Source organism: Salvelinus alpinus, chromosome 16, assembly GCF_045679555.1.
Source record: "Salvelinus alpinus chromosome 16, SLU_Salpinus.1, whole genome shotgun sequence".
Lineage (NCBI taxonomy): Eukaryota > Metazoa > Chordata > Actinopteri > Salmoniformes > Salmonidae > Salvelinus > Salvelinus alpinus.
In genome coordinates, this window is record NC_092101.1 from 56,653,540 (window position 1) to 56,668,786 (window position 15,247).

The 15,247-nt window shown below is 42.3% G+C and overlaps 1 protein-coding gene across 2 annotated transcripts; it reads left to right on the forward strand.

Annotated features, from left to right (window-relative positions):
* Positions 1 to 5,847: 5,847 nt before the first annotated feature.
* On the forward strand, positions 5,848 to 15,055 carry LOC139541712 (solute carrier family 35 member D2-like protein). Of its 2 annotated transcripts, XM_071346664.1 has the most exons (6): positions 6,086 to 6,526; positions 6,972 to 7,005; positions 7,095 to 7,181; positions 7,263 to 7,330; positions 10,623 to 10,694; positions 14,947 to 15,055. In XM_071346664.1, the coding sequence occupies exons 1-6, from the start codon at positions 6,417 to 6,419 to the stop codon at positions 15,038 to 15,040; spliced, it is 465 nt and encodes a 154-aa protein (XP_071202765.1). In that variant the 5' UTR covers positions 6,086 to 6,416; the 3' UTR covers positions 15,041 to 15,055. The 2 variants fall into 2 exon arrangements, with proteins under 2 accessions (XP_071202766.1, XP_071202765.1); XM_071346665.1 differs by lacking the exon at positions 10,623 to 10,694 and having other exon boundaries at positions 5,848 to 6,526.
* The last annotated feature ends 192 nt before the right edge of the window (positions 15,056 to 15,247 follow it).

Sequence of the window (15,247 nt, forward strand, 5' to 3'; positions counted from 1 at the left end):
TGTCTGGATGGTGATGTATTACATCCAGGTCAGAGGTTCCTGTCAGTCTGTCTGGATGGTGATGTATTACATCCAGGTCAGAGGTTCCTGTCAGTCTGTCTGGATGGTGATGTATTACATCCAGGTCAGAGGTTCCTGTCAGTCTGTCTGGATGGTGATGTATTACATCCAGAGGTTCCTGTCAGTCTGTCTGGATGGTGATGTATTACATCCAGAGGTTCCTGTCAGTCTGTCTGGATGGTGATGTATTACATCCAGTCAGAGGTTCCTGTCAGTCTGTCTGGATGGTGATGTATTACATCCAGGTCAGAGGTTCCTGTCAGTCTGTCTGGATGGTGATGTATTACATCCAGTCAGAGGTTCCTGTCAGTCTGTCTGGATGGCTGTCTGGATGGTGATGTATTACATCCAGAGGTTCCTGTCAGTCTGTCTGGATGGTGATGTATGTATTGGACGTGTCACTAATCCTTATGAAGGACTTCCTGGCAAAAGAGGTTACTCGATCAGTCAGCAGCCGATATGCCAGTTAAATAATTGGTGAAATTTTGCTGTAGGGGCAGGACTCCGTTGTATACTGATGGTCGTGAGCGCAGTCTAGCTGGGCCCTGAGCTCTTTAGTGATGGTCCCGGTGGACCTCTTCTCCCCCGCAGCACATGAACACTCTGGCACCAAGGGGTCAGTTTGGCATGCTGTACTAACTGTTCTTTCCTGTTGGTAGAAAATAATTAAGGCATCTATTAGGCTATAGTTATATTCAAGAATCACTGCATATACTTGAACTAAACAATAGCCTTAGAAATAACATGGATTTGCATGTACCTCCTCTGCCTCCTGGACAGTTTCCTCCAGGATGAAAACATTCAGGGATGAAGATGTCATCTTGAAAATAAACAAACGTTTTGTTAACTTCTTATGGCTGCAGGGGCAGTATTGAGTAGCTTGGATGAAAGGTGCCCAGAGTAAACTGCCTGCTCCTCAGTCCCAGTTGCTAATATATGCATATAATTATTAGTATTGGATAGAAAACACTGAAGTTTCTAAAACTGTTTGAATGATGTCTGTGAGTATAACAGAATTTAGAAATCAAAACAGGAAGTGGGAAATCTGAGGTTGGTCGATTTTTTTTTTGGAACTCATCGCCTATCGAATACACAGTGGGATATGGATCAGTTTGCACTTCCTACGGCTTCCACTAGATGTCAACAGTCTGTAGAACCTTGTCTGATGCTTCTACTGTGAAGTGGGGCCGAAGGAGACAGGAATGAGTCAGGTCTACCATGAGCTGACCATGCTCTGACCATGCGCGCTCACATGAGAGGGAGCTCTGTTCCATCACACATCTGAAGTCAATGGAATTCTCCGGTTGGAACGTTATTGAAGATAAAACATCCTAAAGATTGATTCAATACATCGTTTGACATGTTTTTACTGACTGTTACGGAACTTTTTGACATTTCGTCTGCTTTTAGTGAACGCACTTCCTGACTTTGGATTTGTTTACCAAACACGCTAACAAATGTAGCTATTTGGACATAAATTATGGACATTACCGAACAAAACAAAAATTTCTTGTGGGAGTCCTGGGAGTGCATTCCGGCGAAGATCAGCAAAGGTAAGTGAAGATTTATAATGCTATTTATGAGTTTTGTTGACTGCACAATTTGGCGGGTAACTGTATGGCTTCCTTTTGTGGCTGAACGCTGTTCTCAGATTATTGAATATTGTGCTTTTGCCGTAAAGGTTTTTGAAATCTGACACAGCGGTTGCATTAAGAACAAGTGTATCTTTAATTCTATGTAAAACATGTATCTTTCATCAAAGTTTATGATTAGTAGTTATGTTATTTGACGTGGCTCTCTGCAATTTCTGGCATTTCTGAACATGGTGCCAATGTAAACTGAGGTTTTTGGATATAAATATGAACTTTATCGTACAAAACATATATGTATTGTGTAACATGAAGTCCTATGAGTGTCATCTGATGAAGATCATCAAAGGTTAGTGATTAATTTTATCTCTATTTCTGCTTTTTGTGACTCCTGTCTTTGGTTGGAAAAATGGCTGTGTTTTTCTGTGATTTTGCGGTGACCTAACATAATCGTGTGTGGTGCATTCTCTGTAAAGCCTTTTTGAAATCGGACACTGTGGTGGGATTAACAAGAAGTGTATCTTTAAAATGGTGTGAAATACTTGTATGCTTGAGGAATTATTTTAATTATGAGATTTCTGTTGTTTGAATTTGGCGCCCTGCACTTTCACTGTTGTCATATCGATCCCGTTAACGGGATTGCAGCCATAAGAAGTTTGACAACTGAACCCAAGTATATCAGTTGGCATTAACAAGCTACCTGTTGTATTCTTTGTCAACACACACACACAGCAAATACAGGGACATTTATTTTTCAGCGAACATTAGCTATGTCAACTTCAGTCTAACTAAATGAGGTGGAGCTAACAACATATTACTTGACTCTCTGAGGTGGAAGCTAGCTACAGTAACTACCTAATAACAGGTACACAGAGAAACTGTTGCAATTTTAGTTGCAGTTGAGTTGCTTGCTAATGTTAGTTGCTGGGGGGTGTTACACAAAACACTTCAGACGCAATTAGCTAGTTACCTTCAACTAGAGTTGCAACAAAGTTGTCCAGTGTCTAATGCTAGCCTCGTCAACAACATTCATGACCGGTTAACGTTTCCTCGGGCTCCTTTGCATTGACTCACGTCGCCTCCTCCGTTCAGTTGCTTTTGCTTGACTCTGAAGTCAGCGACGTTGATGATGGTCGGTCGGTAATCCCAACACCATAACCCTCTAAATGTCAAATGGAGGCCCAAGCAGAGGGCATTAAATAGGCCTATGGCTCCTTTCCATTCGGAAACTCCTGGTTGCCGCATTGAAAGTGCCCTTTATCGCTAAGCCTGCCTCCGCGAAGTGCTGTCTGCAGATCCTGCTAGCTCGAGCTGGCATGTCCTTTCTCTGCAGGACATGGAGCCACTTCTTCAAAAGTGCAGCCTATGGTAGTTTACCAAGGGATTTTTTTGGAGCCAATTCATACAGCCCGGCGCTATACAGTTCATGTTTGAATTACTATTTGTTGTTTCCATCTTCGTTGTCCGCACCTAACCTCACTCTCTTCGATTGACACTCCGCGTAAAAACTCAATACCACAGACAATTTGATTACGCACTGGTGTCAGTCGTTACTATGGCAATTTAAAATGGCGCTGACCATAGCTCAAATAAACTTTGTAGACGATCAAAATACTAAACATAGAGATGTTTTTATGGTAAATGCACATGTTTAGTATTAGTAGATTGTTAACTGTAAATATAAGCAGAGAATTATTCAATCACCCGACCTCAACCCAATTGAGATTGTTTGGGATGAGTTGGACTGCAGAGTTAAGGAAAAGCAGCCAACAAGTGCTCAGCATATGTGGGAACTCCCTTCAAGACTGTTGAAAAAGCAGGTTGACAGAAGGACAAAGCTGTCATCAAGGCAAAGGGTGGCTGCTTTTTTGGTTACTACATGATTTCATGTGTTATTTCATAGTTTTGATGTCTTCACTATTATTCTACAATGAAGAAAATAGTTTAAATAAAGCAAAACCCTTGAATCTGTAGTTGTGTCCACACTTTTGACTTGTACTGTATGAATGTATATATACAGTTGGAGTCGGAAGTTTACATACACAAAGACATTTAAACTCAGTTTTTCACAATTCCTGACATTTAATCCTAGTAGAAATGCCCTGTCTTAAGTCAGTTAGGATCACCACTTTATTTTAAGAATGTGAAATGTCAGAATAATAGTAGAGAGAATTATTAATTTCAGTTTTTATTTCTTTCATCACATTCCCAGTGGGTCAGAAGTTTACATACATTCAATTAGTATTCGGTAGCATTGCCTTTAAACTGTTTAACTTGGGTCAAACGTTCCGGGTTGCCTTCCACAAGCTTTCAATAATAAGTTGGGTGAATTTTGGCCCATTCCTCCTGACAGAGCTGGTGTAACTGAGTCAGGTTTTTAGGTCTCCTTGCTCACATACGCTTTTTCAGTTCTGCCGACACATTTTCTATAGGATTGAGGTCAGGGCTTGACTTTGTTGTCCTTAAGCCATTTTGCCACAACTTTGGAAGTATGCTTGGGGTCATTGTCCATTTGGAAGACCCATTTGCGACCAAGCTTTAACTTCCTGACTGATGTCTTGAGATGTTGCTTCAATATAGCCCCATAATTTTCCTGCCTCATGATGCCATCCATTTTGTGAAGTGCACCAGTCCCTCCTGCAGCAAAGCACCCACAAAACATGATTCTGCCACCCCCGTGCTTCACGGTTGGGATGGTGTTCTTCGGCTTGCAAGCTTCCCCCTTTTTCCTCCAAACATAACGATGGTTATTATGGCCAAACAGTTATATTTTTGTTTCATCAGACCAAAGGACATTTCTCCAAAAAGTACGATCTTTGTCCCCATGTGCAGTTGCAAACCGTAGTCTGGCTTTTTTATGGCGGTTTTGGAGCAGTGGCTTCTTCCTTGTTGAGCAGCCTTTCAGGTTATGTCGATATAGGACTCGTTTTATTGTGGATATAGATAATTTTGCCACAGATAACCTACCACAGAAGCCAAGCTTCCTGACATCCAGGACCTATATACTAGGCGGTGTCAGAGGAAGGCCCAAAAAATTGTCAAAGACTCCAGTCACCCAAGTCACAGACTGTTCTCTCTGCTACCGCACGGCAAGCGGTGCCAGAGCGCAAAGGACCAAAAGGCTCCTTACCAGCGTCTTTAACAACCCTTCCTACATGTACAAATTACCTTGACTAACCTGTAATCCCGCACATTGACTCAGTACCGGTACTCCCTGCATATAGCCTCGTTATTGTTTTGTAATTTTCTTGTTATATTTCAATGTTTTCGATTTTTTTTTTCACTAGTTAATTTAGTAAATATTTTATTAACTCTATTTCTTAAACTGCATTATTGGTTAGTGGCTTGTAAGTAAGCATTTCACTGTAAGGTCTACGTATTCGGCGCATGTGACATAGCCTGTCTTCAAATCAAATGTTATGTGCACTACTCTTGTACTTTAACTATTTACACATCATTACAACACTGTATGTAGATGTAACGGATGTGAAATGGCTAGCTAGTTAGCGGGTACGCGCTAATAGCGTTTCAATCGGTTACGTCACTTGCTCTGAGACTTGAAGTAGGGTTTCCCCTTGCTCTGCAAGGGCCGCAGCTTTTGTGGAGCGATGGGTAACGATGCTTCGTGGGTGACCGTTGTTGATGTGTGCAGAAGGTCCCTGGTTCGCGCCCGTGTCGGGGCGAGGGGACGGTTTAAAGTTAATCGGTTACCATTGATGCTGTTGACCCGGATCACTGGTTGCTGCGGAAAAGGAGGAGGTCGAAAGGGGGGTGAGTGTAACGGATGTGAAATGGCTAGCTAGTTAGCGGGTACGCGCTAATGGTGTTTCAATCGGTTACTTCACTTGCTCTGAGACTTGAAGTAGGGTTTCCCCTTGCTCTGCAAGGGCCGCGGCTTTTGTGGAGCGATGGGTAACGATGCTTCGTGGGCGACCGTTGTTGATGTGTGCAGAAGGTCCCTGGTTCGCGCCCGTGTCGGGGCGAGTGGACGGTTTAAAGTTATACTGTTACATAATATGACATGTGAAATGCCTTTATTATTTTAAAACTTTTGTGAGTGTGTTTACTGTTACTTTTTTGTTTATTTCACTTTTGTTTATTATCTATTTCACTTGCTTTGGCAACGTAAACATGTTTCCCATGCCAATAAAGCCCCTCGAATTGAAATTGACAGATTTTCCGCCGAGTTGTGCCTCTCATTCCTCTTCCTCTGACGCAGGCCAAGCAAGCGATGGCTGAGAGAGAGGAGGATGGTTAGTGCTCTATGGGATCCTTAATACGTCCACATCCTAAATCATAACCCTAACTTTACCTTAAAGGTAGACTCAGCGATATGATATAGATTCAGAAAGTGAACAGCATAGTTGGTTAATTTCCGCAAAAACTAAGGGCGTTGAAGCGTGGGGATAACTGCTCCGCTGTTTTGGAGCCCTGGCAACAACGCCGTACACAGCGTGAAGCAACCCGTGCACATGCGCAGATACTGTCCGTGTTCGAGTGCATCAACACCGTTATGTATCATTGGTAAATTGTGACTGACTGATCTACAAATAATAATGAGTTATTTATGATGCAAGGTGATTTGTAGGTCAGTCAGTCGCCTGCAGTCGTTTTGATTATCTCGAATACAGTCCATTTCTGCGGTGCTGCTCGTGGCAACGTCATATCGTCGAGTCTACCTTTTACCGGACGTCCCAATGATCCCATTTAGACTTAGACTTTTCTAGAGAAGGATAGAGAGTGGGAAAGAGGAAAGAGTGCTTGGGGATGGCGGACAAATCTCTCACGGTGTTCGTGAAGCTGTTCGCCGCGGTATTTTACGGACTCAGTTCTTTCCTCATCGTCGTGGTAAACAAGAGCATCCTCACAAACTATAGGTTTGTTTGATTTCCGTTTAGGCTGTTCGCTAGTTCCAAAAACATCTAGACACACAGCGATGCTACGTACCGTTTGATTCTGGTCAGGCTATTCATTAACTAGCTAACGTAAACTCACTTGCTAGTTAGATAATATTGCTTGGACAGGTTACGTTATTTAGCTAGTTAATTAACGTCAGCGAGCTACTTCCTACTAACGTTAGATACACATTTAGACAGTTATTTATATTGTCTATGTAGGTAACTTAGCTACAGGTTTGAGGCTTTGGTGGCTAACGTTAAACTTTAAATAATTAACTTTGATCGCTACACTAGCTAGCTGACTACTGTAGCTTTGTCGATGTGTCACGGTTTGGGGCACCTTCATATCACAAAGTTACACGAGATGTTTGTCAATTTTCTCAAGCTGTTTTCTTGTCACAGTACGATACATTTTTACTTTCAGGTTCCCCTCGTCAATATGTGTCGGCATCGGTCAGGTAGGTGTTATTCCTGTGTTTGTGTGTGAGAGAGCGCAAGAGAAAGTGCGGTGTGTTACTCCAGTATAACTGAGGTGTCTGTGTTGTAGATGCTGGCCACCGTGGTCGTGCTGTGGGTGGGCAAGGCTCTGAGGGTGCTAAGTTTCCCAGACTTCGACCATAGTATACCTCGCAAGGTGAGTCAGTCAGCTAATAGGTAGGTGTGCATGTCTGTCTGTGTCCATCTTTGTGTGTGTAACGTGTTTCTCTTGTTGCAGACCTTCCCGCTCCCTTTCTTGTACGTAGGGAACCAGATAACTGGACTGTTTGGAACAAAACGGCTAAAGTATGTTATGGTTATCTGGGTTTATATGTTATGGTTATATGTAATGGATATATGTCGTGGTAGGGCTGGGCGATATGGCCAAAATCTCATATCCCGATATAGGTCATTTCAAATCTGATAACGATACATATCATGATATAGTACATTTTCTGTGAATTCAATGAATCAATAGTTTATATAAAATGACCACATGTAAAGGCCTATTTCTCATTACATTTTGAATTAAACTCAACAAATTAAAGGTTCTTAATCATATTTGATAAGTTCTCCTTTTATTTAGAACCTTTGCACATTTTCAATTAAGCATGTAACAAAATATAAAATAATGTATAAAATCGAAAAAGGTAAATGGAAAACACTTCAACTATAGTTGCAAACATATATATATAAAAATTGGGGGGGTTGCCTGTGTTGCATGTTATTTTGGCATTAATACGTGTCGCATATCAATTTGGTACCTTGGGTCGGGTGTTAACTCACGAAACCCCTGTTTCTTGACTGTAAATTGGGGCCATGTCTTTGCAGATGTAAGTTGTAACAGCAGCTGTTATCTCCTTCCATCTTCGTGATTCTTTGCCATATGGTGTGCCGCGGGCAAACGCTCTTGCAACGTCTGAGTCGGATTTGTTTTGAGCACTCAACTTTACTTTTTTGGGTCTCATCCGTAGACTCTCTCTGTACTGTTTCACAGGGCAGGGTAGCCTGGTGCGTTGGGACTAGTAACCGAAAGGTTGCAGGTTCATATCCCCGAGCTGACAAGGTACAAATCTGTCGTTCTGCCCCTGAACAGGCAGTTAACCCACTGTTCCTAGGCCGCCATTGAAAATAAGAATTTGTTCTTAACTGACTTGCCTAGTTAAATAAAGGTAAGATAACATTTAAATAAAAATAAAACTGTTTCACATGATTCTTGCGTAGGTGGTAAAAGAGGTTAGTGGTGTTTGAGCCTGTTCTCAGGACCGGCCTGCGGCATATTTTGCAAAGGACGGTTTTCTGGTCCGTGTCAGACTTTTCATACCCAAACCACGTCCATGACCGAAGTAGCTCCTCTTTAAGGTACGAGCTCCTTGTCTCCGTGCTCTATGTCACGTTCACTCCATGTTTGTGTTGCAAATTTCTAGAACGCAAAGCGTCGTCAAGTTGACAAAAAATATTGCCGTAAAGAGTGTGATTTGCGACACAACGGAATAAACGATAGAGCATAATATTAAACGATAGATGTTTTTCTATTGTCACATGATATATATCGTCATATTGCCCAGCCCTATGTTGTGGCTACCCGGAGGTTCGGAAAGTATTCAGACCCCTTCTGTTTTCCCACATTTTGTTACGTTACAGCCTTATTCTGAAAGGGATTAAAATAAACATGTTCCTCATCAATCTACACACAATACCACATAATGACAAAACGAAAACAGGTTTTTAGCGATGTTTGTAAATGTATAAAATAAAAAAAAAGATGTAAATAAAGTAAGTATTCAGACCCTTTGCTATGAGACTCGAAATTGAGCTCAGGTGCATCCTATTTCCATTGATCATCCTTGATGTTTCTACAACTTGATTGGATTCCACCTGTGGTAAATTCAATTGATTGGACAGGCATACACCTGTAAGGTCCCACAGTTGACAGCGCATGCCAGAGCAAAAACCAAGCCATGAGGTCGAAGCAATTGTCCGTAGACAATCCTCTGATACAGGATTGTGTCGAGGTACAGATCTGGGGAAGGGTACCAAAACATTTCTGGAGCATTGAAGGTCCCCAACAACACAGTGGCATCCATCATTCTTAAATGGAACAAGTATGGAACCACCTAGACTCTTCCTTAGAGCTGACTGCCTGGCCAAACTGAGCAATTGGGAAGGGCCTTGGTCAGGGAGGTGACTGACAGAGTTCCTCTGTGGAGATGGGATAACCTTCTTGAAGAACAACTATCTCTGCAGCACTCCACCAATCAAGCCTTTATGGTGGAGTGGCCAGACGGAAGCCACTCCTCAGTAAAAGGCACACGTCAGCCCCCTTGGAAATTGCCAAAAGGCACCTAAAGGACTCTCAGACCTTTAGAACGAGGTTCTCTGGTCTGATGAAACCAAGATTGAACTCTTTGGCCTGAATGCCAAGCGTCATGTCTGGAGGAAACCTGGCACCATCCCTACAGTGAAGCATGGTGGTGGCAGCATCGTGCTGTGGGAATGTTTTTCAGTGGCAGGGACTGGGAGATGAATCTGGATTGAGAGAGAGATGAACCGAGCATAGTTCAAAGATCCTTGATGAAAACCTGCTCCAGAGCGCTCAGGACCTCAGACTGGGGTGATCGTTCATCTTCCAACAGGACAACGACCCGAAGCACACAGCCAAGACACAGCAGCAGTGGCTTTGGGACAAGTCTCTGAATGTCCTTGAGTGGCCCAGCCAGAGCCTGGACTTGAACATGATAACTGGAGAGACGTGAAAATAGCTGTGCAGCGACGCTACCAATCCAACCTGAGAGCTTGAGCAGATCTGCAGAGAAGAATGGGAGAAACTCCCTACATAGAGGTGTGCCAAGTTTGTATCTTCATACCCAAGAAAACTCAAGGCTGTACTCGCTGCTAAAGGTGTTTCAACAATGTACTGAGTAAAGGGTCTGAATACTTATGTAAAGAAGGTATTTCTGTTTATTTTTAATGCATTTACCAAAATGTCTAAACCTGTTTTTGCTTTCTCATTATGGGGTATTGTGTGTAGTTTGAAAAGGGGGAAAACTCATTTTAGAATAAGGCTGTAATGTAACAACGTGGAAACATCATGGGTCTGAATACTTTCTGAATGATGCTCTGGTTATATGGAATGGTTATAGGTTGGGGTTATATGGGGTTATATGGAATGGTTATAGGTTGGGGTTATATGGAATGGTTATAGGTTGGGGTTATATGGAATGGTTATAGGTTGGGGTTATCTGGGGTTATCTGGAATGGTTATAGGTTGGGGTTATCTGGAATGGTTATAGGTTGGGGTTATATGGGGTTATCTGGAATGGTTATAGGTTGGGGTTATCTGGAATGGTTATAGGTTAGGGTTATCTGGAATGGTTATAGGTTGGGGTTATCTGGAATGGTTATAGGTTGGGGTTATATGGGGTTATCTGGAATGGTTATAGGTTGGGGTTATCTGGAATGGTTATAGGTTAGGGTTATCTGGAATGGTTATAGGTTGGGGTTATCTGGGGGCGCAGGTTGGGGTTGTAGGTTGAGGCTTCATCTAGCTGTGTTGTTTTGGAGGTAGTGGATAGATGATGATATTGTTCTCTCACAGCCTGCCGATGTTCACAGTCCTCAGGAGGTTCTCCATCCTCTTCACCATGATGGCTGAAGTTCTGCTGCTCAAGTATGATTTAAATATACTCATTTTGAATATTGGAACACTAGGTTAAACAGCGTTGTTTTCTCTACCCTCTAAAGGGAGAATCCTAACTTCTACTATGTGATTTTCCTGTAGTCATGCATTTATGTCATTGGAGACCAAGGGAACATATTTGTTTAAGTGGCAGTTAGGATTCACCCCTAAATGACCAGTCTGTATGTCTGTAATAAAATAGTGCCTCCACCAAGTATTCACCCCTTGACTTTTTCCACATTTTGTTGTCTTACAGCCTGAATTTCAAAATGTATTTAAAAAAATGTTTTGTTGTCACTGGCCTACACACAATACCCCATAATGTCAATGTGGTATTATGTTTTACAAATTAATAAAAAAATGTCAAGCTGAAATGTCTTGACTCAAATGAGTGTTAAACCCCTTTGTTACGGCAAGCCTGAATAAGTTCAGGAGTAAAAATGTGCTTAACAAGTCACATAATAAGTTGCATGGACTCACTCTGTGTGTAATAATGGTGTTTAACAAGATTTTTGAATGACTACCTCATCTCTGTACCCCACACATAAAATTATCTGTAAGGTCCCTCAGTCGAGCAGTGAATTTCACACAGATTCAACCACAAAGGCCAGGGATGTTTTCCAACTCCTCGCAAAGAAAGGCACCTATTGGTAGATTGTTAAAAAAAGCAGACATTGAATATCCCTTTGAGCATGGTGAAGTAATTAATTACATTTTGGATGGTGTATCAATACACCCAGTTACTACAAAGATACAGGCGTCCTTCATAACTCAGTTGCCGGAGAGGAAGGAAAACGCTCAGGGATTTCACCATGAGGCCAATGGTGACTTTTTAAAACAGTTACAGATTTTAATGGCTGTGATAGGAGAAAACTGATGATCAACAACATTGTAATTGATATACTAAACTAAGTGACAGAATGAAAAGGAATCCTGTACAGAATATAAGTATTCCAAAACATGCATCCTGTTGACAATAAGGCACTAAAGTAAAACTGCACAAAATGTGGCAAAGAAATTTACTCTATGTCCTGAATACAAAGCATTATGTTTCGGGCAAATCCAACACATCACTGAGTACCACTATATATTTTCAAGCATGGTGGTGGCTGCACCATGTTATGGGTATGCTTGGCATGGCAAGGACTAGAGTTGTTTAGGATAAAAAACACTATAGAGCTAAGCACATGCAAAATCCTAGAGGAAAACCTGGTTCAGTATTTATTAGGATCCCAAATTAGCTGAAGAGGTAGTGGCAACTCTTCCTGCTGTCCAAACAGGAAACGACAAATAAAATACATACATAGCACCACATTTACATGACAATTCAGCCATTCAGCAGACGCTCCCGAACAGAGCGGCCCACAGCTAGTGCATTGTTCTTAAGATAGCCAGGCGAGATAATCACGTAATACACTACATAATACAAAATGCATAAAAATGTCTCTTCACAGTCCCTGTCGTGCCGTAAGGTGTTCTTTTATTGTGCTAGTCCCCATTTTCATGAGCTGAAATGAAAGATCCCAGAAATGTTGTGCATACATTTGTTTAAAAACGTCTTAGTGAGCATTTCTCCTTTGCCAAGATAATCCATCCACCTGACAGGAGTGGCATATCAAGAAGCTGATTAAACAGCATGATCATTACACAGGTGCACCTTGTGCTGGGTACAATAAACGGCCACTCTAAAATGTGCAGTTGTCTCACACAACACAATGCCACAGATGTCTCAAGTTGGGAGTGTGTAATTGGCATGGTGACTACAGGAATGTCCACCAGAGCTGTTGCCAGATAATTGAATGTTACATTTCTCTACCGTAATCCGCCTCCAACGTTGTTTTAAAGAGTTTGGCAGTACGTCCAAACGGCCTCACATCGGCAAGCAAAGTGTAACAACCACGCCAGCCCCTTCACATCTGACTTTTTCACCTGTGGGATTGTCTGAGACGAGCACTAATTTCTGCACAAAAGGTCAGAAAAGGTCTCCGGCAAGCTCATCTGCCCGCTCGTCATCCTCACCAGGGTCTTGACCTGACTGCAGTTTGGCGTCGTAACCAACGTCAGTGGGCAAATGCTCACCTTCGATGGCTACTGGCACACTGGAGAAATGCGCTCTTCATGGATGAATCCTGGCTTCAACTGTACCAGGCAGATGGCAGACTACGTGCATTGCGTTGTGTGGGCGAGCGGTTTGCTGATGTCACATGGTGAACAGAGTGACCCGTGGTGGTGGGGTTATGGTATGGGCAGGTATAAGCTACGGACAACAAGCGCAATTTGAACGCACAGAAATAACATGACGAGATCCTGAGGCCCATTATTGTGCCATTCATCCACCGCCATAGTCTCCTGTTTCAGCATGATAATGCACAGCCCCATGTCACAAGGATCTGTACACAGTTCCTGGAAGCTGAAAATGTTTCTTCTGTGGCCTGCATACTCAGACATGTTACAGAGATACTTTTGTATATAGTGTATGTGGACACCTCTTCAAATTAGCTTGTAAATATTGTCGGTCCTCGGTTGCAACACTCACTAGAGAGTTCCAAACTGCCTCTGGAAGCAATGTCAGCACAAGAACTGTTCGTTGGGAGCTTCGTGAAATGGGTTTCCATGGCCGAGCAGCCGCACACAAGCCTAAGATCACCATGCGCAATGCCAAACGTCGGCTGGAGTTGTGTAAAGCTCGCAGCCAATAGACTCTGGACCATTGGAAACGCGTCCACTGGAGTGATCAATCAAGCTTCACCATCTGGCAGTCCGACGGACAAATCTGGGTTTGGCGGATGCCAGGACAACGCTACCTGCCCGATTGCATAGTGCCAACTAAAGTTTGGTGAAGGAGGAATAGTGGTCTGGAGCTGTTTTTCATGGTTCGGGCTAGGCCCCTTAGTTCCAGTAAAGGGAAATCTTAATGCTACAGCATACAATGACATTCTAGACTATTCTGTGCTTCCAACTTTGGCAACAGTTTGAGGAAGGCCCTTTACTGTTTCAGCATGACAGTGCCCCCATGCACAAAGTGAGGTCCATACAGAAATGGATTGTCGAGATCGGTGTGGAAGAGCTTGACTGGCCTGCACAGATCCCTGACCTCAACCCCATCGAACACCTTCGGGAAGAATTTTAACGCCGACTGCGAGCCAGGCCTAATCACCCAACATCAGTGCCCGGCCTTACTAATGGTCTTGTGGCTGATCGAAATGTTCCAACATCTAGTGGTTTGCCTTCCCAGAAGAGTGTATGTTGTTATGGCAGCAAAGGGGTGACCAACTCCATATTAATGCCCATGATTTTGGAATGAGATGTTCGACGAGCAGGTGTCCAGATACTTTTGGTTATGTAATGTACCGTGACGAGATTCTGAGGCCCATTTTTTTTTTTTTGCCTTTCATCCACCATCACCTCATGTTTCAGCATGGTAATACATGGCCCCATGTCGCAAGGACCTGTACACAATCCCTGGAAGTTGAAAATGTCCCAGTTCGTCCATGGTCTGCATACTCACCAGACATGTCACCCATTGAGCATGTTTGGGATGCTCTGGATCGACGTGTACGACAGCATGTTCCAGTTCCTGCCAATATCCAGCAAGCTGAGTGGGACAGCATTCCACAGACCACACTCAACAACTTGATCAACTTTATGCGAAGGATATGTCACACCAGATACTTACTGGTTTCTGATCGACGCCCCTATCTTTAAAAAAATATCTGTATTCCCAGTCGTTAAATCCATAGCTTAGGGCCTAATGAATTTTTCAGTTGACTGATTTTCTTATATGAACTGTAACTTAGTAAAATCTTTGAAATTGTATGTTGCGTTTTATTTGTGTTAAGTGTAAATTGGCTTAAAAATCTGTCAAGACTTGAACATTTCTGTCTAGAAACAACCAACTTGACAGAGCTTGAAGAATAAAAAAATGTATAATGTGCAAATATTTTATAATCCTGGTGTGCAAAGCTGTTAGACTTACCTAGAAAGACTTCCAAAAGTGATTCTGACATGTATTGACTCAAGGGTGTGAATGCTTATGTAAATTAGACATTTCTGTATTTCAGTTTCAATACATTTGCGACAATTTCTAAATACATGTTTAAACTTTGTTAAAATGGGTTATTTGGTGAAATCTATTGAATCCATTTTGAATTCGGGCTGTAACACAACATGGAATAAATCAAGAGGTTTGAAGACTGTCTGATGGCCTGTACTTAGTCTCTAACCTTTTACTCTTCAACTTCAGGAAGACATTCTCCAGGCCTGTCCAGCTAACAGTGTTTACTATGATCCTGGGGGCGTTTGTAGCAGCAAGGTACGTTCTACTGCTCCAGGTGTGAAGAGTCTCTGCCGTCAGCTTTAGTCATGGTATATCATCTATAGGACCACTTTATTCATATGGTATATAATATCTTAGGTCAGCTTTATTCATATGGTATATAATATCTTAGGTCAGCTTTATTCATATGGTATATAATATCTTAGGTCAGCTTTATTCATATGGTATATAATATCTTCAGGTCAGCTTTATTCATATGGTATATAAT

Excerpts from the sequence above, each read along its gene's own strand:
- LOC139541712 (XM_071346664.1), top strand. The coding sequence starts at position 6,417 with ATGGCGGACAAATCTCTCACGGTGTTCGTGAAGCTGTTCGCCGCGGTA. Across the intron at positions 7,006-7,094 it reads TATGTGTCGGCATCGGTCAG|ATGCTGGCCACCGTGGTCGT; the intron begins GTAGGTGTTATT and ends TCTGTGTTGTAG. Across the intron at positions 10,695-14,946 it reads GCTGAAGTTCTGCTGCTCAA|GAAGACATTCTCCAGGCCTG; the intron begins GTATGATTTAAA and ends CTTCAACTTCAG.